The sequence below is a fragment of the Culex quinquefasciatus genome, chromosome 3 (genome assembly GCF_015732765.1).
Source record: "Culex quinquefasciatus strain JHB chromosome 3, VPISU_Cqui_1.0_pri_paternal, whole genome shotgun sequence".
In the NCBI taxonomy this organism is placed as follows: Eukaryota; Metazoa; Arthropoda; class Insecta; order Diptera; family Culicidae; genus Culex; species Culex quinquefasciatus.
In genome coordinates this window covers 62,083,905-62,110,673 of record NC_051863.1, presented here as the reverse complement: position 1 = coordinate 62,110,673, position 26,769 = coordinate 62,083,905, and the positions used below count along the sequence as shown (strand labels likewise).

At 39.1% G+C, this 26,769-nt stretch overlaps 2 protein-coding genes and 1 long non-coding RNA gene across 8 annotated transcripts in view; 2 read left to right on the top strand and 1 right to left on the bottom strand.

The window, feature by feature from the left end:
* LOC119769486 overlaps positions 1-26,769 on the bottom strand; it is a 192,736-nt gene that overhangs the window by 10,976 nt on the left and 154,991 nt on the right. The window contains exons 2-3 of one of the 4 annotated variants that reach the window (XM_038262121.1): positions 13,120-13,247; positions 1,461-1,685 (exon numbers count right to left, since the gene is read on the bottom strand). In XM_038262121.1, the coding sequence (XP_038118049.1) occupies positions 1,461-1,685; positions 13,120-13,192 (298 nt within the window). In that variant the 5' untranslated portion in view covers positions 13,193-13,247. The remainder of the gene's footprint in view (positions 1-1,460; positions 1,686-13,119; positions 13,248-26,769) is intronic. The other 3 variants (XM_038262122.1, XM_038262125.1, XM_038262126.1) reach the window with 3 other exon arrangements.
* Positions 6,280-22,286, top strand: LOC119769485. 3 transcript variants are annotated; one of them, XM_038262120.1, is made up of 8 exons: positions 6,280-6,417; positions 6,473-6,882; positions 6,966-7,155; positions 7,213-7,482; positions 8,283-9,310; positions 21,701-21,955; positions 22,014-22,128; positions 22,195-22,286. In XM_038262120.1, the coding sequence occupies exons 4-6, from the start codon at positions 7,213-7,215 to the stop codon at positions 21,840-21,842; spliced, it is 1,440 nt and encodes a 479-aa protein (XP_038118048.1). In that variant the 5' UTR covers positions 6,280-6,417; positions 6,473-6,882; positions 6,966-7,155; the 3' UTR covers positions 21,843-21,955; positions 22,014-22,128; positions 22,195-22,286. The 3 variants fall into 3 exon arrangements, with proteins under 3 accessions (XP_038118048.1, XP_038118046.1, XP_038118047.1); XM_038262118.1 differs by lacking the exons at positions 21,701-21,955; positions 22,014-22,128; positions 22,195-22,286 and adding exons at positions 9,624-9,738; positions 9,805-9,945 and having other exon boundaries at positions 8,283-9,565; XM_038262119.1 differs by lacking the exons at positions 21,701-21,955; positions 22,014-22,128; positions 22,195-22,286 and adding exons at positions 9,624-9,738; positions 9,805-9,945 and having other exon boundaries at positions 6,286-6,417; positions 6,486-6,882; positions 8,283-9,565.
* On the top strand, positions 19,463-20,512 carry LOC119769489. The gene is made up of 4 exons (XR_005278386.1): positions 19,463-19,544; positions 19,605-19,883; positions 19,962-20,212; positions 20,265-20,512. It is a non-coding gene; the product is annotated as an uncharacterized LOC119769489 (long non-coding RNA).

Sequence of the window (26,769 nt, the reverse complement as noted above, 5' to 3'; positions counted from 1 at the left end):
GTGTCTTCCTTTTGATCTACAAGGACTTCGCCGCCCTGGGCTCCTAAGTGTATGAAAGTATGGCACGGAGCGACGGCGCCGAATACCCATATTTACACAAAGAATTTTAGAGCGCCCGCCGCGGGATTCGAACCGGCGACCTCTGAATTGTGAGTCCAGTGCGCGGTCCGATTGATCCACACGGGCGGGACAACTAACTTTTAATTATTTTTTTGAAACATTTCTCTACTATGGTCAGTATGATTCCAGAGCATTCCATACTTATTTAATTTGTATTCCTTATTTTGCTATCAAAGTCACCCCGTTTTACGGTATCGGAGTAATGCATTTATAAGAAGTGTGATTTAAAAAAAAACGGTAATATTGTCAAACAAAATTTCATAGATGAAAAATCAAATTTACAAAAGAAAATGTTTCCCAAAAATCACAATAATTTCGGTTTCAGATTTTGCACCATTCTTAACTCTAGTGCAAAAGAAACCTATTCAACATACTAAAAAACGAAAATAAAAACAACATGTTTTTTGGAAGTTTAACTTTTAGTGAAGTCATATGCAAAAATAGCGAAATTATTTTTCAGTGTTTCATTGTTTGTGAAATGTTGTAATCACAACTTACAACTTTGTCGAAGACAACAAATCGATCAGAGCATCCCTTCACAAGATACAGATTTTCGAATATTCACATGCCCATTTCATTTGGCCTTTCCGCAAAATTGCTTGGAGCTTTCATTGGGAAAAACACTTATGATGCAGAATGGGTTTTTTACTAATCTAGACAAAAAATTCCAAATTCTATAGAGCCAATCTATGAGGTTGCTTGTAACTTGAAACCATCACGAATTATCACGATTTTACTAAAAATAAAAGTTTCGAAAATGTTGGCCGTTGTCGATTACACTACATTATTCAAATATAGCCGATACAAAGAAAATTTTCCGCACTCTGGTAAGAAATCAAGGGTTGACTTGTCTTCTCTGTAATGGCAATAACCGAACAAAATTAAAAAATGCACGAATTTTTATAATGAAAATTTTAGTTTGAGATGAGAATATGTTTGGCTCTTTTGGGTGATTGCAGCTTCGTATTTTTTTTTTTTGTAGTGACTTGTCCCAAGATTTTTAACAGATGAGTTTCTAAAAAAAGGCACCGAATCGGGCATCCTATTTCACCTAAAAGTTCTTTTGAAACCAAATTTCCAAATCACCATTTTAAGTTGCAATTTATTTAAAAACACTTTTTTAATGTTAAAAAATAAAAGGGGTCGAATTGTCACTCCGTCACAAACAATGGATCATAATCAGGGACCAACACCTTTCGGACAAAGTTTCGTTTTTTTGGGGGAAAATGACCCAGTTAGATATCATATTTACACAACTCATTAACATCACGGTGTGTTTGAACATCTATCTCAGGACGGACATTCCCCAAGAACCTCCCATCGGGAAACGAGCTACTCACCATCGACCTGGGTCAGACAGCTGGTGTACGACGGTGGACACTCGTGCTCGTACTGCTCCATCTCGTCCCGGTCGCGCTCAAAGTCCTCGCAGGTTGGTGCAATCCGGGGCACCGCCGCGGCCGTCCCCGTCGTCGCCATCATTGTCGTCCGGAACGGGGCCTCGGCACCTTCCCCACAGATGTAGCATCTTCGGGCGACCACTAGGGGAACCTGCCAGAGGGCTGCTGAAACGAACGAGAAGTGGGGTGGGGGAAAAGGTCAGTTAAAAGTCGGCGAGCAATTAGAGTAATTACAGTTAAACCTCGTATAAGAGCGCCTCGCATATGCAACTTTGCATATACGAGTCATTCCACCTGATTCGGTTTTGTCGCAAGAGTTGCATATGCGAGGTACAGGGCTTATGGGATTTTGGCTATATGGGAGACATGGGCTATATTTTTATAAAAAATCAACTAAACTATACAAATTTATAGTGTTTTGGAATCGTTATGAAGTCAGCTATACAGCTACACCAAATTTACATGGTTTACGATGTTCTAGATCATCTGAAACTTCGTCAAGTTAAGGCCTATGTGTTCAACGCCGTACAAGTATGAGGTAGGCGATTTGACTGTGGTTTTTGACCACAGATCATATCCGGATAGCCTCAGGGAGGTTCAGGGACTAGTCTACCGATATGTGGTGATGTTCTGGGTCTTCTGTAGAGTCCCGGGAGGTACGTCCGATGGGTCTACCGCCGTAACACGGCAGAGGTCGGTAGTTTTAAACCTCAGATCATATCCGGATAGCCTCAGGGAGGTTCAGGGACTAGTCTACCGGTATGTGGTGATGTTCTGGGTCTTCTGTAGAGTCCCGGGAGGTACGACCGATGGGTCTACCGCCGTAACACGGCAGAGGTCGGTGTTTTTTGACCTCAGATCATATCCAGATAGCCTCAGGGAGGTTCAGGGACTAGTCTACCGATATGTGGAAATGTTCTGGGTCTTCTGTGGAGTCCCGAGAGCTACGCCTGAAGGGTCTACCGCCGTAATAAGGCAGAGGTCGATTGTTTTTGGCCTTAGATTATATCCAGATAGACTCAGGGAGGTTCAGGGACTAGTCTACCGATATGTGGAGATGTTCTGGGTCTTCTATAGAGTCCCGGGAGTTACGACCGACGGGTCTACCGCCGTAACAAAGCAGATGTCGATAGTTTTTGACCTTAGATAATATCCAGATAGCCTCAGTGAGGTTCAGGGACTAGTCTACCGATATGTGGTGATGTTCTGGGTCTTCTGTAGAGTCCCGGGAGGTACGACCGATGGGTCTACCGCCGTAACACGGCAGAGGTCGGTGTTTTTTGACCTTAGATCATATCCAGATAGCCTCAGGGAGGTTCAGGGACTAGTCTACCGATATGTGGAAATGTTCTGGGTCTTCTGTGGAGTCCCGAGAGCTACGCCTGAAGGGTCTACCGCCGTAATAAGGCAGAGGTCGATGGTTTTTGGCCTTGGATTATATCCAGATAGACTCAGGGAGGTTCAGGGACTAGTCTACCGATATGTGGTGATGTTCTGGGTCTTCTGTAGAGTCCCGGGAGGTACGTCCGATGGGTCTACCGCCGTAACACGGCAGAGGTCGGTAGTTTTAGACCTCAGATCATATCCGGATAGCCTCAGGGAGGTTCAGGGACTAGTTTACCAGTATGTGGTGATGTTCTGGGTCTTCTGTAGAGTCCCGGGAGGTACGTCCGATGGGTCTACCGCCGTAACACGGCAGAGGTCGATAGTTTTAGACCTCAGATCATATCCGGATAGCCTCAGGGAGGTTCAGGGACTAGTTTACCGATGTGTGGTGATGTTCTGGGTCTTCTGTAGAGTCCCGGGAGGTACGACCGATGGGTCTACCGCCGTAACACTGCAGAGGTCGGTGTTTTTTGACCTCAGATCATATCCAGATAGCCTCAGGGAGGTTCAGGGACTAGTCTACCGATATGTGGAAATGTTCTGGGTCTTCTGTGGAGTCTTGAGAGCTACGCCAGAAGGGTCTACCGCCGTAATAAGGCAGAGGTCGATGGTTTTTGGCCTTAGATTATATCCAGATAGACTCAGGGAGGTTCAGGGACTAGTCTACCTATATATGGTGATGTTTTGGGTCTCCTGTTAAGTCCCGGGAAGTACGGCCGATGGGTCTACCACCGTAACAAGATAGAGGTCGGAAGTTTTCGACCTCAGATCATATTCAGATAGCCTCAGGGAGGTTCAGGGACTAGTCTACCGATGTGTGGTAATATTCCTGGTCTTCTGTAGAGTCCCGGGAGTAACGGTCAATGAATATACAGCCGTAACTAGTCTACCGATATGTGGTGATGTTCTGGGTGTTTTGTAAGATTTCGGGAGCTACGGCCGTTGGGTCTACCACCGTAACAAGATAGAGGTCGGAGGTTTTTGACCTCAGATCATATCCGGATAGCCTCAGGGAGGTTCTGGGGCTAGTCTACCGATGTGATAATTCTCTTGTAAGATCCCGGGAGTTACTGCCGATGGGTCTACCTCCGTAACAAGATATATGTCTGTGGTTTTTGATCTCAGATCATATCCGAATAGCCTCAGGGCCGTTACTTCTGGGACTCTACAGAAGACCCAAAAGATCATAACACATCGGTAGACTAGTCCCTGAACCGTCCTGAGGCTATCCGGATATGATCTAAGATCATAATCCAGTGACCTCTGCCTTATTTCGGTGGTAGACCCATTGACCGTAACTCCTGGGACTCTACAGAAGACCCAGAACATCACCACACATCGGTAGACTAGTCCCTTAATCTTCCTGAGGCTATCTGGATATGATCTGAGGTCAAAAAACACCGACCTGAGCCATGCTACGGCGGTAGACCCATTGACCGTAATTCCCGGGACTCTACAGAAGACCCAGAACATCACCACACATCGGTAGACTAGTCCCTGAACCTCCCTGAGGCTATCTGGATATTATCTAAGGTAAAAAAGCATCGACCTCTGCTTTGTTACGGCGGTAGACCCGTCGGTCGTAACTCTCGGGGCTCTATAGAAGACCCAGAACATCTCCACATATCGGTAGACTAGTCCCTGAACCTCTCTGAGTCTATCTGGATATGATCTAAGGTCAAAAACCATCGACCTCTGCCTTGTTACGGCTGTAGACACTTCAAGCGTAGCTCCCGGGACTCCACAGAAGACCCAGAGCATTTCCAAATATCGGTAGACTAGTCCCTGAACCTCACTGAGGCTATCTGGATATAATCTGAGGTCAAAAACATCTGACCTCTATCTTCTTACGGTGGTAGACCCATCGGCCGTAGCTCCCGAGACTCTACAGGAGACCCAGAACATCACCACATATCGGTAGACTAGTCCCTGAACCTCCCTGAGGCTATCCGGATATGATCTGAGGTCAAAAACCACCAACCTCTGCCTTGTTACGGTGGTAGACCCTTCAGGCGTAGCTCTCGGGACTCCACAGAAGACCCAAAACATTTCCACATATCGGTAGACTAGTCCCTGAACCTCCCTGAGGCTATCTGGATATGATCTGAGGTCAAAAAACATCGACCTCTGCCGTGTTACGGCGGTAGACCCATCGGTCGTACCTCCCGGGACTCTACAGAAGACCCAGAACATCACCACATACCGGTAGACTAGTCCCTGAACCTCCCTGAGGCTATCCGGATATGATCTGAGGTCTAAAACTACCGACCTCTGCCGTGTTACGGCGGTAGACCCATCGGACGTACTTTCAGGGACTCTACAGAAGACCCAGAACATCACCACATATCGGTAGACTAGTCCCTGAACCTCCCTGAGGCTATCCGGATATGACCTGTGGTCAAAAACCACAGTCAAATCGCCTACCTCATACTTGTACGGCGTTGAACACATAGGCCTTAACTTGACGAAGTTTCGGATGACCTAGAACATCGTAAACCATGTAAATTTGGTGTAGCTTTAAAGCTGACTTCATAACGATTCCAAAACACTATAAATTTGTATAGTTTAGTTGATTTTTTATAAAAATATAGCCCATGTCTCCCATATAGCCAAAATCCCATAAGCCCTGTACCTCGCATATGCGTGCTTCGCATAAGAAACCCCCATATGAGGTGCATATGCGAGGTTTAACTGTAGATCTGGAGTGATTCTGCGAGGGGAAGACCAACAGTGATTGCTAACGATTATTGTTACGGGGAATGTTCCGACCGCTGGTGGTGACAATTGTCGCCGGCGAGGGATGAAATTACGTGGAAACGGTCAATACCGTCTCCAGGGTGATTAAGATCTTAACTCCCTCTCCCGTTTTCTCTGTCTATTCTATCTTGTACTAACAGGTTTACTGCTCAATAAAACCCTGGAGCACTGTACGGCATTGATGGTGCCAGCCCAGACCAAGCCCAGACTGTAATTGAGACGAGACGTTGCATGCGACGAAAGCTTACAAAGCAGGGGTTTCCAACAATTCTATCGCTGCGATTACGGGACATATTGTGATTGGGCCACAGACTGGCCCCACGAAAAAAACGGCAGAAAACCTGCTTCTTCTCCTCCACACGTTTTTGCGCGTTTTTTTGCTTCCTCTTCCGTCGCCGATCACAGCAACAGTTGCGTTTTGCTTCACAGGATGGTTCGTCAATCGAAGCAACCTGGATGCGGTGACAGCAAGAGGTGCCAATTTTTCATCGACCGTTGAAGAATCAACACCTGAGAGCAGACCCGGCGGAGCAGGTTCGTTGTCCGCAGACGTTGAAGATGCTGCCACTTGGACAACCGGTTCGTCGAGATTTCTTCGTAGGTTGGCTCAGGGATGGCCGTGAGCGGCCGCACGATCACGAAATGACCCGGCATCAAGACCTCAGGATCCGAGGGGTCGGACGACATTGCGAACAGCGGCCGAGAGTTAGGCACGGCTTCAACCTTGGCCAGCACGGTGGCGTACTGCTAAAAGGTGAGTTGAGCATTTTTAAAAATCCGCTTGAGGTGATATTTTGTGATTTATACAGCCGCCTCCCAAAGCCCCCCGAAGTTCGGTGCACCAGGAGGGACACAACTCCTCGTTATATTCCGGACTGTCGACCGTCCGTCGAGCAGCAAGAACTGGCTTCTCAAGATGGCAAGCAAGGCCGGACACTGGAGCAGCCCCGCGAGCAGGTGCTCCTCGTGGTAATCTGGTCCGTGACCCGATGCTTGGGTTCTAAATGGCAGCTCCAATTGCTGCACTCTACCTCCTACTCGGAAAGACACTGGAGCTTTCCGACCGAATCGTTCTCGGCCACCTGCTGTATCTCCTGGGCTGCACCACCTTCGTCGTTCAGGGAGATGGCGGAGGCATCGGAAACGACCCACAACTCGGTCGTTGAGTTCGAGGAGCGGAGAATGGCATGGTGGGACAAGAAGTAGCGGCCAAGGTTAGGTGAGTCACCGGTTTCGTCAACCGGTTTGCAGTGCCCCAAGGGATTTATATTCTTGAATAAACTCACCGTATTGTTTCCGCAGATCCGGGTCTCGGTTGAATCGCTTCTCCAGCGACAGAAAAGTGCGAGGCTGCGGTTGTCGTCGAGTCTGGCGACGACGAGGCGGAATGGCAAGCGAACCTCGATAGGGTCTCACCTTTGAGTGGAGCGGAAGTGTGGCAGTGTGGACCAGGAACGGTGTCCCTGACCTCGCCTGCGACGACCCAACCCAGGTAGGTCTCGCGCAGATCCGGTAGGTTGTTCCCCAACTCAATGTGTCTACTTTTCAGATGCCTGAAGAACATGGACAATCCGAGCAGCAACTCGATGCGGTCCGGAGTCTGAAGGCGGGATCGGCCAGCTGGATGCACTCCGGAATCGTCCAGTCAGCGAAGTTTACCGGCGACGACAGAATCAGTCCAGTCACATTAGCCACGATCAAGCACTCAACCTTCATCGTGAAGCTGTTGTACGGGGACTGGAGCTTTGCCATAGACTCTGAAATAAAGTTGACCTGCGAACCGTTGTCCAGCAGGACTCGGCACGGCACAGGGGTGTGGGTGGGTGTGGGGTTCCACGTCGCCTCGGTTGTCGACGGCGACTGTTGTTGGCCAGCGGGTTGGACAACTGGCGCCGGGTTCTTTGGTGGGGCAGCGCTCTACTGCGGTGTGGACTTTGTCACAGGTTCAGCCTTCGCGGCGTTGTTTGCACTTGCCACACAAGTTTCTTGACGAGACTCGCTCCCAGCTGTGTCCACAGCTTCTTCACATTCAGTAGGCCTCTGATGCGAAGGTCTACCATCCTGCGCTTGTCCTCGTAGTGGTCCGTCAGCTGCTTCCTGCTTCTTCTCCTCCACACGTTTTCGCGCGTTTTTCTCCTTCCTCTTCCGTCGCCGATCGTAGCAACAGTTGCGTTTTGCTTCAGATGGTTCAGAATTGTTCGTCGATCAAATCAACCTGGCTGCGGTGACAGCAAGTGTTGCCAATTTTTCATTCGAGCGTTGAATACTAAACATATTGCCTGGCCAGCTTTCTCCCGGGACCATTTCAAGAATGGTCTAGGCGGAATTCCGTCCGTGAGGGGAAATTTCCCATTGATCGAGGGTCTCAAACCCTGAAATTAATTAATTTGACTTGGACATTTTTCCGATCGTTACTGATCGTAGTAACCAACCAAACATCAACCACCCAAAACAACGTTACCAGGGCCGGCCGTAACCATGGTATCCATAGTTACGAGAAAATAACAATCTGAGAGGGGTGTAGGTCAAGTGCAGACCACCTATTCAGCCATACCCGCTTGGGACGTTGGTGAGATTAGACGCACTTACTAATATCTCTCTCTCTTTTTCTTATTTCAGATAGCTAGAGAAATGGGCGCCAAGATGTCTCGCCGTAAAGGGCGAAAGGCCGCTACGGCCGCGGAAGAGGCCACCCCGGAGATTCGAGTGGACGAAACGGACGTTGACCGGGTTGCGGGTGGCGGACGGGTTGACGGGGGAATCGATTTGGCGGGGGGAGCTTCGGAACCGGATCCGCCGGTTTCGGAAACAAAATTTATTGATTCTTGTTTTGGCCACTCCATTGAACCGGCGGATCCTGTTCCGGAAGCCCCGGTGGTAATTGAAATTTTACTAAATAACCCTTTGGAAAATTCTGCGGCGGTTTCGATTCCGGAACCGTCCGTAGATCAAAATTCTACTTTGATTGATTTGTCTTTTTCAGGGGTATGCCAGGGCCAAATTGATGAGGTTGTTCCGATACTGGATTCGCCGGTTCCGGAAACAAAATTTATTGATTCTTGTTTTGACCAATCCGTTGAACCGGCGGATCCGGTTGCGGAATCTCCGACGGTAATTGAAATTTCCATAAATAACGTTTCGGCCAATGCTACGGTGGTTCCGATTCCGGAACCACCTGTAGATCAAAATTTTTTAATGACTCTTTCAGGGGTATGCCAGGGCAAAATTGATGAGATTACCGCTGTTCCGATACCAGATCCACCGGTCACGGAGCAAAATTCATTTGACAATCCTTTGGTTGATTCCGAAAGACCGGTGGATCTGGTTGAGGAATCAACGGTAATCGATTCTGTTGCATGTTCGGAACCTACTGCGGCGGCTTCCACTTTGGAACCGCGCGCAGAACGGTATGTTCGTAAATTTGATTTGTCCATTTCAGACTCTTCGGAGGGAGTTCCGGAACCTCGAAATTTAAAAACATCGCAAAATTCTAAAAAATCCGCTCGATTTTCAGATTTGGCCCAGGTTAAAGAGTTCACAGTGTCGGAATCTTCAATTCCGACCCTGTACTCGGTTCCGGTGAAAGGTTGTCCGGAAACGGTGCCGGAACTGCCTCCACAAAATTCAAATGAAGTAAAATATTTTTGGTGTTACACCTGTCAAAATTCTCGTACTAATTCTTTGCCCTGGTTGCTGCGATTGCGGTATTCCAAATTATCGATGTATTTGCGCCATTTGTTTTGTAGTTCGATGTTTTGCGCAGTTATTTGTTTGGTAGTTTTTGTTTGAATTGTTTAATGTTTTTTTCTCGTTTCATGAGCTGTTTCTAGTTTTGACCGTTTCTTGGTTACCGATGATGAGACGATTGGATTGAAGATTTCAGAGTAAACTTAATATTATTGGTAAGTTTTGGATATTTTTTTTTCAAATCAAAAAATTTACTTTATTTGATTATTACAGATGATGATGACGATGATGGTGATGATGATGATTATATGACGAGCAAGACGATGATGCAGATGATGGATGGACGAAGATTTGATTCTATGAGATGAATTTTGGATGGATTAGCAAGGTATAATTTTAGATCGAAAATTTAATAATTACAAATAATTACAAATAAATCGTTTTGATATTTCAGATGCCGAATCACTGGACCGAATGACGATACCGACGGAGAGGCCTTTTTGAAGATCTGGAAGACTGAAGATTTTGTTTTATAATGAAATGTATTATATTTTTGAAATGTATTTTTGCATTGTTTGTAATAAATTTTTTGAACACAAAATTGTGTTGCTTTATTTAATTAATGTGAGAAATTGATAAATTTCATTTTAATTTATCTTTTATTTAGTTAGGTTAGTACATATTTTATTTAAAACATTTTTCTCTCGCCTTTGGTTAAGGTGAAGGGAGGACAAACGAATTAATAAAAACTTTGCTCGAAATTCAATTTCCAATTTTTAATTAAAAAAGTATTACATAATACATGTTGTACATTATAACAGTTATACTGTACGGATTTTTTTTCTTTTCGTTCATATTTTCGACCCTCTTCGCGGATGTTTAACAATCCAATGCTTTTTCTTTAGAGTTATTATAAATTACAACAACAAATAGACAAGAAACAAGAAGTTTTATAACGTTATCTTACTTTAAAAAATAGTGAAATATCCTTGTAAATACCAATGAACTTATGAAACATATTTTCCAAAATTTATGATTTCAAACAAGCTTCAAAATGCCCAAGTTCTTGAAAAATGCATAAAAGCGTAGTATGATAAATAACTCTTCAAGAAATCGACTTTTTTATAACTTTATTTGTTGTACATTTTTAATTTGGCTACATGTTTGTGGGTCCATCGCTATTACCATAGAGGCAATTTTGCATTATTAGTTAGCCCCATTTGTCCATACACGGTTCCATACAAATTTGACAGGTTTCTTCGGCAAAGTTGTAGGTATTTAATAAAAAAAAAACATTTCATCATTTTACTTTTTAACAGATTTGATTTGCGCAAAAAAAATATTTTTGAAAATGTACATTAATTTATATGATTAGAGGATCAAAAAGAGAATGTTTTAGCTGTGCCCCAGCAATGGCCGAAATATTTGACAGTGTAGCTATTTTTTTAACAAGTATCATGATTCTTGGAAATCTTTGAAACACTGTCATACTTTTATTTTGTAATGTAAAATTGGATTTTTGCCAAAAAGAACTTATCGTAATTTTGATAACTGAAACCGTTTCCAGATTAATCCACCTAATGTTTGTTTTTATACCAGGGGTGCGCAAAGTATGCCCCGCGGGCCATACGTGGCCTGCGAGGTGATATTTTATGGCCCGCGGACCCATTTTGAATGATCATGTAAAATGGCCCGTTGACCACTTGTAAAGTGATTTTATACTTTTTCAAAATTATTTTTGTGTCCTCGACTTGAGTGAACGAGGTAGTGATGGTAGAGGCACAAAGACAATAATTACACATTAAAACTACATTTATTTACTAATTACAAGACGAAACAACAAGTTAAAATGGGCCGAGCCAAACGCGCTGGCTGCGCGCGATGGCGGCTGATCTTTTTTTTAATTTTTTTGTTAATAAAAAGAAACCTATGATTTATCAATATTTTGATCACCACTTTAGGATACAAATAATTTGTTCAAAATATTTTACAATTAAAACAATTTCACACGTTTCAATGTGAGTGAAACTAGTAAATATCGTCAAAACTCTCATCAAACATTTTTAGAAATATAAAAAAAAACGTTCAAGTTTGACTTAGGTAGAATTCTGTAATAGTTACAAAAATATAAGTTTTCTTTATTAATTTGCAAGTCATAATGACCCTTTTATGAACTGATCTCAAATTTACATTGCACTTCTTTCGGGATTCGAACTCATTACAGTTAGATAACGAATCTGATTGACTACCAACTGATTCAGACAGACAATATGTGGAAATCGGAGGATTAAGTTTGCAGCAAATATTTTACAAAGCTTTTGTCGATTAACCCACCCCTCCACCATTATTAAAAAAATGACTCGAAAAACCAGGAGCAAAAATATATTTACAAAAAACTTAAAAAAAAGAAATGTAAGTGCATTCAGCTGAAATTAATTAAATATGCATTCCTTTGCATTTAAAATCATTTGAGCATGTTTGGTTTTATTAAAAATAATTTGAATTTTAGTGAATTTTCGATGAAATATATAAATGTTGTTTCGCTTTTTTTTTGAAAATAATGATTGCAGGTCAACTTTACGGAAGCTTACAACATTTTCTAAAAGTTTTTTTTCATTGAAATTTTGAAATTGTGGATCTCACGATTTTTCATTAGCCACACTTAACTTATAGAATAATTGTTCAACATGTAATGTCACCACCATTTTTGAAATATAAAATCAAAACTTTATTTTTTTTTTTTTGAAAACACAAGTACATTCAGCTAAGAACTTTTTTTTTTCAAATACCAGAAACAACAAAATCATTAATACCGATAGAAACTCGTTATTTTGTGGTTTCTATTATTTTGAAAAGACATTTTTTTTTAATAACAGAAATGTAATCTATTACATTAAAATAACGTAATTTTTTTAACAACCTTTTTTGTAAATGAGCTTTGAGCTTCAAATTTGACCCGGCCTCCAAAAACTCTGAGCACCCCTGTTTTAAACGAAAACTGAATTTTTTAAAACTTTTTTCCACGCCTGAAAACATAAATAAATGAAATTACAAGCCGTGGTATAAAAATTTGAATGAAAAAAGTGTTTTAAAATCCATTTTACAATTGCCCAGTTGCTTCGCAATAATTTGTTTTTTTTTTCAAAATATTAAAGAATTGGCGGTTTTTTTTTTCGTGAAAAAAATCTTTTTGCGATAAACAACGAAACTTTACAAAAATCAAAATATTATTAGTGATCCCAGCCATGCTAAATATGCAGGATAATGCATTTCCAATTGTTTTCAGTTGATTAGACTTGTATTGCCATAACTATTTTGAAGTTTTTTGAAAAAAATATATTTTTTTGCCTTCTGATTTTTCGAACCGAATTTGGAAGAGGGGGAGGGCGACACAAACTATGAAAAATATTTGGAACGGCCTTAAGGCCTCTTAACAATTCAAAATTACATTACAACTCACTCAAAAAAATATTCACGTTGGAGTTACGTGAAAAGCTATGTGGTTTTTTTCCACTACAGTGTGATATTCTGGAGTTTAATTTAATGTTAAAAACTTTATTATTTATAATACAAATGGGAGACAGATGCTCCATCTTTATTTGTCCAAATCTGACTGACCCCCTTCACGCAAGCTGCGCATTACTACACTCACAGTTCTACACGCTGCCAGCGGTTTACCTAATTTACACTAATATTTAGTATACCACATCCTCCCCTTACTAAAATGATAGACAAAACAAGTATAAATAACCAACAGTTTAACAATTACATAAAATCCATTTTTGCTGCCTGTACTTCAATGCTGCAACGCCTCGTAGTCGATCCATCACCCTGCTGCTCATTGAATAACTCCGTCCAATTGCGTGGATTCCTCGATTGACGTTTTTCCATGTATTCCTCCGGGAAACCAAAAATTAAAAAAAAAAAAAAAATAGAGCAGGAAAAAAAATGTTGGGAAAAAAAACAAAATATCCTGAAAATAATAATGATAAAAATAAATGATAAATCTTCCGACATGGCTAACGTCGAAATCAATATTCGTTTGCTATATCTTCCATTGATTCAACCAAAATAACTGAAGAAAGCATATACCAATTGGTTCAAGAACCCATATGATCAAAATCTAAAAAAAAAATCCCACATTGAATAAAATTGTCTGATGATGACTTGTAAGAATCTGTACTTGTAAGGATCAGTATTTGTTTTTAATTCCATTAATTAATATGTATTTAAGATAACTTTTAATTTATTTTTTCACATCGAGTTTTCTTTGACATTGTGAGTACTAAGTACTTATTTTATTATGTTTTTGTAGCTCCAAATATATTTTATTGTATTTTCATTATAGCTCGTTAATCTTTAATCATACTTCTAGTGTTTATTTTGATGATAAATTACTTATTTTTCCTCTCTTTCGGCTCACACAACAATTGACAAAATATTTAATATATTGAATTTTAATTCCAGACCTACAAATCATTTTTGTAAACATTTCAAAATATATTTGGTTTATCAGTTGTAGCAGGCTATTATTTACTTGTTCTAATTTGCTTCTGTTTTCTCAGTATTTAGTTTAAAAACAACAAAATGCCCGTAGTTAGAAAATCTTATTGAATGTGTTCTTGAATGTTATCTGTTATTTTTCAAATTATTTATGTAATATTTCTCAGAGTTCGAAAATAAGTATTTTTTTTCTATTGATTGTTGATTCAAAGCCCCAAAATCAAGATAACTTCTTATTTTCACATCACTATTATTCATGCTATGATTTGTTTTTATGTTATACTTGGTCATTTTTCTTACTATGATGAAAATTTATGTTTATCATGGGCCACAATCCAATCATTTATGTACTTTTTTTTTGCGCAGTTGGCCTTGGGCTAAACCCGACTCAACTTTTCTCCGTGATTGGCCTTGAGCTGAAACTCGACTCAATCTCTTGCGCAGTTGGCCTAGGGCTAAACCCGACTCAACTTTTCTCCGTGATTGGCCTTGGGCTATACCCGACTCAATCTTTTGCGCAGTTGGCCTTGGGCTAAACCCGACTCAACTTTTCTTCGTGATTGGCCTTGGGCTAAACCCGACTCAATCTATTGCGCAGTTGGCCTTGGGCTAAACCCGACTCAACTTTTCTTCGTGATTGGCCTTGGGCTAAACCCGACTCAATCTATTGCGCAGTTGGCCTTGGGCTAAACCCGACTCAACTTTTCTCCGTGATTGGCCTTGAGCTGAAACTCGACTCAATCTTTTGCGCAGTTGGCCTTGGGCTAAACCCGACTCAACTTTTCTCCGTGATTGGCCTTGAGCTGAAACTCGACTCAATCTTTTGCGCAGTTGGCCTTGGGCTAAACCCGACTCAACTTTTCTTCCTGAAAAAAATAAACCAAATGAAATATTAAAAAATAATCTTGTATATTTAGCATATTTTTTCAGTCTAGACGGTATTCGTCCATTAACAATTCTTCAAATTCCTTGCGTGAATGTGGACAACGAGGAAGAACTGAATTCATGTTTTAATAAGTGACTTCATTAATATATCTGTTGGGAATTCTTCCAAAACACAATGTAAGTGTAATAAAAATAAAAAAATATTTATTTTGACAATGTGTTGACAGGCTTTCTAAAAATCTTTGATGTTTCGCTAAAACGACCCATAGCTGCTAAACGTTATCTCTGCGCCTTTTCGTAAAAATCTCCCTAAATATCTAACAACAGAAACGCAGCAATATGCATATTTTTTTTGTTTGCTTTCCTATCATTCCCAATCGGAGTTTTTTTTTAATCTGAACCCATAAAAATCAGAATCAAAAATGCGCAGCTCACAAAATACAACAACTTCAACATTTTAAAACTTGGATATCCATTCAGCGAGAACTTCAAGAGAATCATCCATCGAGCATCGCAATACAATACATTCATTCGTGATCAGCAACAACTCAGCCAAACTGTTTAATTACAATATGTTTAATTACAATATATTCCTCCAGGTTTTGGAAAATTACACAATTATTTCGGATAATTATCTAAACAAAATTCAACAAAATGTATTTCCATCAACTGACTAAAAATAATTCTTGTTTCCATATTTCAATTTACGGTTTTATTTTAATGAAACCCCTTTAGCTAGTGATGGAATGGACTGAGAATGTGGCTTAAAAATAATAACTTTATTTTTATTAATGCATACGCAAAATTCATAACTTCTGCAAAGCTACTCTTGAGAACCCATATACATATGGGAAAAGGATTATTTTGAATAACAATTCATTTTTCTAACATATCGTATGTAATTTTTTAATTGCATCGCTCAAATTTTTGAACTAGAATCATAAGTGTGCGAGCATGAACTACACATGCGTGTGTAACGGGAATTAAAAAGAGAGAGAGGGCAAAGCTGCGATCGTTGCATCAGGTTGCGTGACATGATGAATGGAATACATCTCCAAAACCTCTCTCTTACATCCAGTCCTCCTTGGCAGACTCACAGCAGCCTGCTTTCAACATCCCATGAACAAGCTAACAGAATTAACTGCGCACTGTAAAAAAAAAGTACCAAAACTTCTGGCATAAAACGGAAAAAAACTGATTATTATTTTTTTTATGTAAAATTATACCACAATTCAAGTTTAAAAGGAAGTGTATGTTTTTGAGTTGATATTTTCTCAATTTATGTGCAAAATAAACTACTAAAGTTGGGATCCTTAAGAACACATCTGGCCGATAACTTCATTTAAAGTTGTACTTTTATCAAATGAAACATTTAACTAAAATACTGTGTATTTTGAATTTTACTACAGTAAATCAGAATTCATGTTATAAAAAAAAGATAAATAATAAAAAATATTTTTGTTTTTACTGTGCGCAGTTTGCGCATGAATCTCAACCCTCAAGATGGCTGCCTTTAGCATCCCTCTGGGTCCACGAGTCTAAGATAGCAGCCTTCGATATTACCTAGCCAAACATTTGAAAATGGCGAAAAGTTCAAATTAATATTGTCTTTGCCTTGTTTCGGTTTAAATATGTAAAATAAGCATTCTGGAGTTATTTTCCTGAAAAAAAAAACTTGTTTAAAGATACGCCCCGTTTAAAAAGTAGTCTAAAACAGTTGGAGGGAGCGTACCGAGAAAGCCGTGACAAAATAAACGTTTCCCATGCGAATTCTGAGTTGCGTATTTTACGGACGGACTCCAACGAGCACTTGACATCTGTCGATAGCTACGCGCAACTCACGAAAACCGTCAACTTAGGGTACGAGTCCTTCAACCTCCTCCCAGAACCAAATCGAGCCGCTCACTATCAAACCCTACCTTAACGGCTAATCCAAGCAGGCCGTGCTAGTGTTCATCACACACACACACACACAAGTGGCTTTTCGCTCCACTTGCCTCCAACAAACAAAACATAACAACAAAACCAGAACATGCTCACCAAAATCCAGCAAAGTCCTCCCCGCTCGTTGTCTCGTCAATGGCAACGTCAGCTCTGGCGCCCACGACACCGTCCTGTAGCGCAAAACCACCGGAACACACACCGCGTTTTTACCATCCTTTCACACAACACACTGTTTATCCCCGAAAAACTTTTCCACGATTTATCATCAAAACTTTTCCACGATTTATCATCATGGCAGGATCGCCAATGTGATATTCTGGAGTTTAATTTAATGTTAAAAACTTTATTATTTATAATACAAATGGGAGACAGATGCTCCATCTTTATTTGTCCAAATCTGACTGACCCCCTTCACGCAAGCTGCGCATTACTACACTCACAGTTCTACACGCTGCCAGCGGTTTACCTAATTTACACTAATATTTAGTATACCACATACAGTTTTCACGTAACTTCTAAGAAGTAGCCCTAGTAGAAACAGGATTTGATTGACTAGATTAGTTCACGTTGATTCTACGTGTTTCACACGTAATAGCTAAATGAATCAATCAATGATTTATACATGTTTTCTTTGGTTAACGTGAAGACTCCCATCATTGTCATGATTTTTCGTTCAAAGACATAAATGTTGCGTTGCTTTCAATATTTTGACAAAATTCCTTCAACAAGTTGTTTAGAATAGTGCCCTACACATGCTGATTCCTTTTGGTAACGATTATCCCATTCCTTGTAAAATTATGGAAATCGTCATTAATCAATGATTGCCAACTAGGACGTCAATGATTGTATCACAAAATTATATAAATTTTGAAACACTTTTGATTTAGATCAAACATTCTTTCAGTGGCTTCAAGAAGGCAACAGCCGGCACGTGCTGATTCATTTTGGTGCAGAAATTCGTTAAATTGAATTTAATACAGAATATTTTAGAGTGATGATCAATTTTCTCCGAAAATGATCAACTGCTTCACCTTAACGTTATATGAATTTTGTAGTAATAGAATTTGGTTTTTGCTTCATTTTATTTTATTTTTTGAATGGAAATGAGAATGATGTCAGTAAAATGTACATAAACTTGTTTTATTTATCTATAAGTGACAATGATTCGAAGTATTTCACCATCAGAAACTTAATTTAAAAAAAAGCCCATTTCAGGAAATTTCGATGAGACCTTTTCAACAGGTCGGAGCTACCTCTGGAAGAAGTGCTTGACCAAATGACCGTAATCTTATCCTCAAGGATCTCCGAGTTGTCCAGTCCGATTGCCTCCTACTCGATGGAGTCGCTTTTGGCCGTCATTTTGTACCAGGACGTTTGGGTTCAGTTAGCTGATGCTGCTGGCCTGCATGCACACGAGAACCCGCTTCAAGGCCTGGACAGACGAACGCAACGTACCCGGCGTAGACGATCTGCTCAAAACACACTCGAAATCCTTCGGAGCACACTTAACAAAGCCCGTTGGCCATGGCCGTGACATTTTCGGTGCGTCAAGCACCACGAAAGCTTCCAAATCTCGGCTTCTGCAAAAAATATCATTAATTGTAAATAAAATTAATCAAACTTAACTTAACTTACCGTCTGTTCAATTAAATAAATTTGGCGATCACAACTTCAGCAGCCGTCCTTCACCGTTCGCAATCAATTTTCATACTAAAATATTCACGTAGAAATTTGACAGAATGGCGCACTCGAGTCTCGTTGAAGTTATTTACATTTCAAAACACATAAAGGCTACATGAAAAAACCTAGTAGAAAAATACTACACTAAAACCCCCGTTTACGCGCAGGCGTTACGCTTTTTGTTTGGTTGATTTCTCGAAAACAGTGTAATGTTTTTACATTCTTTTGAAAGCAATTTGTAGATCTGCACAAGACCTATAAATCGCTTTAAAAAGATTGCAAAAATATTGCGTCGTTCCAGAGAAATCGACGAAATACAAAGCGTAACGCCTGAGCGTAAACCGTGGTTTTAGTGTATAAGGTTTCTCACGTAACATCACCTGTGAACTGGACCAAGCCGCCGGCGGGTATGAGAATTATTCATTCATTCATTCATAAGGTTTTTCACGTAACATCAACGTGAAAACATTTTTTTGCCAGTATACTTTCACATTATTTTTACGTGTGTCACGTAAAACGAGCCTATCGAGGGGAAAATCGGGGTTACGTGATTTTTCAGGTAGCATCAACGTGTGGATTATTTTGAGTGTAGCTAAGCCAAAAAAAATCCCTACACAATTCCCCTCCCCTTCCCACGTCTTGTCTTTTAACATCAATCCTTTTTCCTACTAACCCCGAGTAGGCCGCGAGTAATCGGCTCCCCTCGAGGCTCCCCTCCCACTAACATTGACACACAAGATCCTCTGGAATTACTCATAGCTTTAGGAAAAAGGTAATTATAAAAGCCGACTCGGTCCTAACCAGGTCCCAGTACCGAAAAAAACCTAATAAAAATAAATAATTTTATGAAAAAAACGACTGGTAGCGCGAGACTAATACATAGTGAGAAAAAACTGCATCTCCTCCTCACGTTTTCGCAAGTTTTTTTTCCTTCCCCTTCCGTTGCCGATCGTAGCAACAGTTGCATTTTGCTTCAAATGGTGGTTTTTCGATCGAGGCAACCGGGCTGCGGTGACAGCCAATTTTCCACCAACCGTTGAAGAGTCAACATCTGGGGGAAGACCCAGCAGGAGCAGGTTCGTTGTCCAGGATCGGGAGGACGGCCAGCTTAGTGAGAGGCCGCCGGACCGTGGTGCTGCCGACTCTCACGTCAGCCGTTAGGACGAGGCCATCGGGCTCTGGGTAAGTATTCGTCACGAAGCTGGCTGCCAACGGGAAATTTTCACGCTCTTCTTCGCACAGTTGGACCAGACATCTCGTCGCGAGAGAAGGAGCCGCGGCTGTCCCGTAAGTCACGGTTGTGAGTTCAAGGACCTGGACAAAGTCGGACGGATCGTTTCTCTAGAAAATCTGCTGGTAGCTGGTGTCAGACGAGGCGACAGGGTGTTTGCGGAAGACCAGCAATTCTGGGAGATGGCGGAGGGAGAACATCTTGGCCGAGGCAACGAAAACGACCCACAACTCGGTCGTTGAGTTCAAGCGGCGGAGAATGGCATGTTGAGGCAAGAAGTAGCGGTCAAGGTAGGTGACTCGCCAGTTTCGTAAACCGTTTTGCAGTGCCCCAGGGTTTGGTATAAACTCATCGTATTGTTTCCGCAGATTCGGTTCTAGTGACGACGGGGCGGAACGGCAAGAAAAACCTCGAACCGGCCGGTAGGGTCCCGCTTGTGGGTGGAGCGGAAGAAGGCCTCGCAATCTTTCTGTACGGTGGTGACAGGCGTAGCAGATTCGATCTCGGATCTTAAGCCGGAAGCGTTGAATGGACTTGCTGATGTGCTCCAAGTTGCGGTGTGGCTGTCCTGTGGACCAGGGACGGTGTCCCCGACTTCGCCTGCGATGACCCAACTCAGGTAAGTCTCGCGCAGATCCGCAGATCCCCAACTCAATGTGTCCACTTTTCAGGAGCCTGAAGAACATGGACACTTCAAGCAGCAAGTCGATGCGGTCCGGAGTCTGAAGTCGGAATCGGCCAGCTGGATGCACTCCGGAATCGGCCAGTCAGCGAAGTTTACCGGCGACGACAGAATCAGCCCATTCACTCGGGGCACGATCAAGAACTCAAACTTCACCGCTAAGCTTTTGTACCGGGACAGGAGCTTTTGCCATAGACTCTGAAATAAAGTTGACCTGCGAACCGTTGTCCAGCAGGACTCGGCTCGGCACAGGGGTGTGGGTGGGTGCGGGGTTCCACGTCGCCTCCATTGTCGACGGCGACTGTTGTTGGCCAGCGGGTTGGACAACTGGCGCCGGGTTCTTTGGTGGGGCAGCGCTCTACTGCGGTGTTGACTTTGTCACAGGTTCAGCCTTCGCGGCGTTGTTTGCACTTGCCACACAAGTTTCTTGACGAGACTCGCTCCCAGCTGTGTCCACAGCTTCTTCACATTCAGTAGGCCTCTGATGCGAAGGTCTACCATCCTGCGCTTGTCCTCGTAGTGGTCCGTCAGCTGCTTCCTGCTTCTTCTCCTGCACACGTTTTCGCGCGTTTTTCTCCTTCCTCTTCCATCGCCGATCGTAGCAACAGTTGCGTTTTGCTTCAGATGGTTCAGAATTGTTCGTCGATCAAATCAACCTGGCTGCGGTGCAAGCATCGACCGTTGCCTAGCTCTCATTTTACCTGGCCAGCTTTATTCCGGGGTTATTTCAACATTGGTCTAGGCGGAATTCCGTCCGTGAGGGGAAATTTCCCATTGATCGAGGGTCTCAAACCCTGAAATTAATTAATTTGACTTGGACATTTTTCCGATCGTTACTGATCGCAGTAGCCCACCAAACACAAACCACCCAAAACGACGTTACCAGGGCCGGCCGTAACCATGGTATCCATAGTTACGAGAAAATAACAATCTGAGAGGGGTGTAGGTCAAGTGCAGACCCCCTATTCAGCCATACCCGCTTGGGACGTTGGTGAGATTAGACGCACTTACTAATATCTCTCTCTCTTTTTCTCATTTCAGATAGCTAGAGAAATGGGCGCCAAGATGTCTCGCCGTAAAGGGCGAAAGGCCGCTGCGGCCGCGGAAGAGGCCACTCCGGAGATTCGAGTGGACGAAACGGACGTTGACCGGGTTGCGGGTGGCGGACGGGTTGACGTGGGGATCGATTTGGCGGGGGGTGCTTCGGAACCGGATCCGCCGGTTTCGGAAACAAAATTTATTGATTCTTGTTTTGGCCACTCCATTGAACCGGCGGATCCTGTTCCGGAAGCCCCGGTGGTAATTGAAATTTTACTAAATAACCCTTTCTTCAATTCCGACCCTGTACTCGGTTCCGGTGAAAGGTTGTCCGGAAACGGTGCCGGAACTGCCTCCACAAAATTCAAATGAAGTAAAATATTTTTGGTGTTACACCTGTCAAAATTCTCGTACTAACTCTTTGCCCTGGTTGCTGCGATTGCGGTATTCCAAATTATCGATGTATTTGCGCCATTTGTTTTGTAGTTCGATGTTTTGCGCAGTTATTTGTTTGGTAGTTTTGGTTTGAATTGTTTAATGTTTTTTTCTCGTTACATGAGCTGTTTCTAGTTTTGAGCGTTTCTTGGTTATCGATGATGAGACGATTGGATTGGAGATTTCATAGTAGACTTAATATTATTGGTAAGTTTTGGATACTTTTTTTTCAAATCAAAAAATTTACTTTATTTGATTATTACAGATGATGATGACGATGGTGGCGATGATGACGACTATATGACGAGCAAGACGATGATGCAGATGATGGATGGACGAAGATTTGATTCTATGAGATGAATTTTGGATGGATTAGCAAGGTATAATTTTAGATCGAAAATTTAATCATTACAAATAATTACAAATAAATTATTTTGATATTTCAGATGCCGAATTACTGGATCGAACGACGATTCCGACGGAGAGGCCTTTTTGGAGATCTGGCAGACTGAAGATTTTGTTTTATAATTAAATGTATTATATTTTTGTAATGTATTTTTGCATTTTTTGTAATAAATTTTTTGAAAACAAAATTGTGTTGCTTTATTTGTTGAATGTGAGAAATTGATAAATTTCAATTAAATTTATCTTTTATTTAGTTAGGCTAGTACATATTTTATTTAAAACATTTTTCTCTCGCCTTTCGTTAAGGTGGAGGGAGGACAAATGAATAAATAAAAACTTCGCTCGAAATTCAATTTTCAATTTTCAAGAAAAAACGTATTACATAATGATTCATACATTATAACAGTTATACTTGAGTCTACCAACTGTACGGATTTTTTTCTTATCGTTCATATTTTCGACCCTCATCACGGATTTTAACAGGCCATATTTTTGTATGGATTTTTTCGTTTAATACGGATTTTTACGGAATTTAATGATGGCAACAAGAACTTTTCAAATTGAATTGCCTTTTTTATTTGGCCAAAACTTTCGCTAGCGAGAAATTTTCATATAACTGTAAATTTAATTTTAAAAGATAATTTAGAAAATTGTTCGGTTATTTATTTCAAATTCTTTACAAAACATATTTATCCAATAAAATATCTCAAGTCAATCCAATGCTTTGAAAACTTATAGAAATCTAAATTAACAAATTTTAAAACCTAACCGTGTGCTTAATTTGAACTTTTCTTTATAGTTTTTAATAATGGCAACAACAAATATACTTAAACTTTGTGTTTGTTTTCTGAATTAAGGAATTTATGGTTTAGCAAACAAAATTTAACTTAATAAAAAATGTCAATCTTTATTTAAACAAAATAAGAAACAAAAAGTTTCATAACGTTATCATACTTTGAACATATAGTTAAATTTCCTTGTAAATACTAATGAAGTTATGAATAATATTTTCCAAAATTTATGATTTCAAACAAGCTTCAAAGTGCCTAAGTTCTTGAAAAATGCATTAAAGCGTAGTTTAATAAATAACTGTTCAGGAAATCGACTTTTTTATAACTTTATTTTTTGTACTTTTTTAATTTGGCTACATGTTTGTGGGTTATCGCTATTAGGCAAATTTGCATTATTAGTTCGCCCATTTGTCCATACACGGTTCCATACAAATTTAACAGGTTTCTTCGGCAAAGTTGTAGGTATTTAATAAAAAAATCATTTCAACATATTGCTTTTTAACAGATTTGATTTGCGCAAAAACAATATTTTTGAAAATGTATATTTTTTTATATGAACAGACAACGTTTTAGCTGTACCCTAGCAATGGCCGAAATATTTGACAGTGTAGCCAATTTTTGAAAAATAATTTGATTTTTGGAAAACTGTGCTACTTTCATTTTGTAATGTAAAATTGGATTTTTCTAATCTAATCTAATCTAATCTAATCAGACCCTAGCGCAGCCAATCTTTCGAAGGGATCCTGGAGAGTGCCTTAGGTTAGATGACGCCTAGCACTCTTCTTGTCATTTATTAACATTTGTAGTGCGCCATTGCATTAGAATGCATTGAAACATCACAAGCGTTAAAGCGGCCAGGCCTACTGCGTAAAGCCTTATCGCAGAGATGACTCGTACAACAACACAACAACAACACAATTCTGAATCGACAGGGGAGGAAGAAGCGTGGGGACACACCACCACCAGCACCATGCTAAGCAGGTTTGGTACTCCGGGACCCTCTGGGATGGGACATTGTATTTCCACGAATGCCCTGGACACTATTTGCCGTGGTTATAGCGCCACAGCTCGCTCTAATGTAAAATTGGATTTTTACGGAAAAAAACATGTAAGAGAACTTATCGTAATTTTTATAACTTAAACTGTTTCAAGATTAATCCACCAAATATTTTTCTTTTACGAAAACTTGACGAAAACTGAAATTTATTCAAACTTTTTCTCACGCCTGAAAACATAAAAAATTGAAATTACATGTCATGGTATTAAAATTTCCATAAAAATAGTGATTTAAAATGCATTTTGCACCTGCCTAGTGGCTTTGCAATCATTAGTTTTCAAAATATTAGAGTATTGACGAGTTTTTACATCGAAGTAAACTTTTTGCGATGATGAATAACGAAATTTCACAAAATAAATCAAAATATTATTAGTGAACCTAGACATGCTTCATATGATTTTTAATGCAGGAAAATGCATTTCAAATTGTTTTCAGTTGATTAGACCTCTATTTCCATAACAACTCTGATTTTTTTTTTTTTTTTGAAATTTTGTATTCTGCCTTCTGATTTCTCGAACCAAATTTGAAGGGAGGGAGGGCGACATAAACTTTCAAAAATATTTGCAATGGTTTAAAAAAATCAAAAAAATTAAAATAATAAATAGAATTAAAAAAAAAAAACTTTGAGCACCCCTGGCTTCCCCTTAACGCAAGCAAATCAAACTGATATTATTTTAATTGATTTATCGAAACCCGGGCCAGTCTGGGCCATTCGCGATTGGCCGCTTATAGTCAGTTTAGTCTCTTGACATAATTCGCTAGGTTTTGATGTCGCAAAAGCCAATTTAGCCCCAACGGTTCCGAAACTCTCTGTATTATCCACGTGATTGATGAGCTCTGCGGGCCGGATGGGTATGATTGAAACGAGGCTTTTCAACGGCTGTTCGATAAGTGCATCTCCAGCGCTGGGTGCAAACATCGAAGCAAAGCTAATTTGCACCCGACGTCAACCCCATCGCGGTACCTGTCGCGGTAGCAAATTTGCTCTCAGTTCTTCGGGATTTCACTTTGCTACCCGGTATTCAGTCTGTTTGCTACCGCTTCAAATGGAATTATGCACGGCAAAATCAAATCAAGCACGGAAAAAATAAAAAAAAATAAATAAATTCAAAAATTTCAAAAAAATTCAAAATGCTTCAAAAAAATTCAAAAAATTTCAAAAATTTCAAAAATTTCAAAAATTTCAAAAATTTCAAAAAATTTCAAAAAATTTCAAAAAATTTCAAAAAATTTCAAAAATTTCAAAAAATTTCAAAAAATTTCAAAAAATTTCAAAAAATTTTAAGAAAAATCCAAAAATTTCAAAAAATTAAAAAAAAATCCAAAAATTTCAAAAAAAATCAAAAAATTTCAAAAAAAATCAAAAAGTATCAAAAAATTTTAAAAAAATTTCCAAAAATTTCAAAAACATTTAAAAAAAATTCAAAAAATTTCAAAAAATATCAAAAAAATTCAAAAAATTTCAAAAAATTCAAAAATTTAAAAAAATTAAATTTTTTTTAAAAATTTCAAAAATTTCAAAATTTTCAAAAATTTAAAAAATTTCAAAAATATCAAAATTTTCAAAAATTTTAAAAATTTCAAAAATTTCAAAAATTTCAAAAATTTCAAAAATTTCAAAAATTTCAAAAATTTCAAAAATTTCAAAATTTCAAAATTTCAAAATTTCAAAATTTCAAAATTTCAAAATTTCAAAATTTCAAAATTTCAAAATTTCAAAATTTCAAAATTTCAAAATTTCAAAATTTCAAAATTTCAAAATTTCAAAATTTCAAAATTTCAAAATTTCAAAATTTCAAAATTTCAAAATTTCAAAATTTCAAAATTTCAAAATTTCAAAATTTCAAAATTTCAAAATTTCAAAATTTCAAAATTTCAAAATTTCAAAATTTCAAAATTTCAAAATTTCAAAATTTCAAAATTTCTAAATTTCTAAATTTCAAAATTTCAAAATTTCAAAATTTCAAAATTTCAAAATTTCAAAATTTCAAAATTTCAAAATTTCAAAATTTCAAAATTTCAAAATTTCAAAATTTCAAAATTTCAAAAATTCAAAATTTCAAAATTTCAAAATTTCAAAATTTCAAAATTTCAAAAGTTTCAAAATTCAAAATTCAAAATTCAAAATTTCAAAATCCAAAAATTCAAAATTTAAAAATTAAAAATTAAAAATTTCAAAAATTCAAAATTTAGAAATTCAAAATTCAAAATTCAAAAATTCAAAATTCAAAATTCAAAATTCAAAATTTAAAAATTCAAAATTTAAAAATTCAAAATTCAAAAATTTTAAAGATTTCAAAATTTCAAAATTTCAAAATTTCAAAAATTTCAAAATTTTATAAATTTAAAAATTTCAAAATTTTAAAATTTTAAAAATTTCAAAATTTAAAATCAAAAATTCAAAAAAATAAAATTTCAAAATTTTTAAAAAATTAATTTTTTTATTTTTGAATTTTGAATTTATGAATTTATGAATTTTGAATTTTGAATTTTGAATTTTGAATTTTGAATTTTAAATTTTGAATTTTTGAATTTTGAAATTTTGAATTTTTTTTTAAATTTTAATTTTAATTTTTGAATTTTTGAATTTTTGAATTTTTAAATTTTTGAATTTTTGAATTTTTGAATTTTTGAATTTTTGAATTTTTGAATTTTTGAATTTTGGAATTTTTGATTTTTTTGAATTTTTGAACCTTTGAATTTTTAAATTTTTGAATTTTTAATCATACATCATACATATCATACATGAAGCAGACATTTAAAAATCT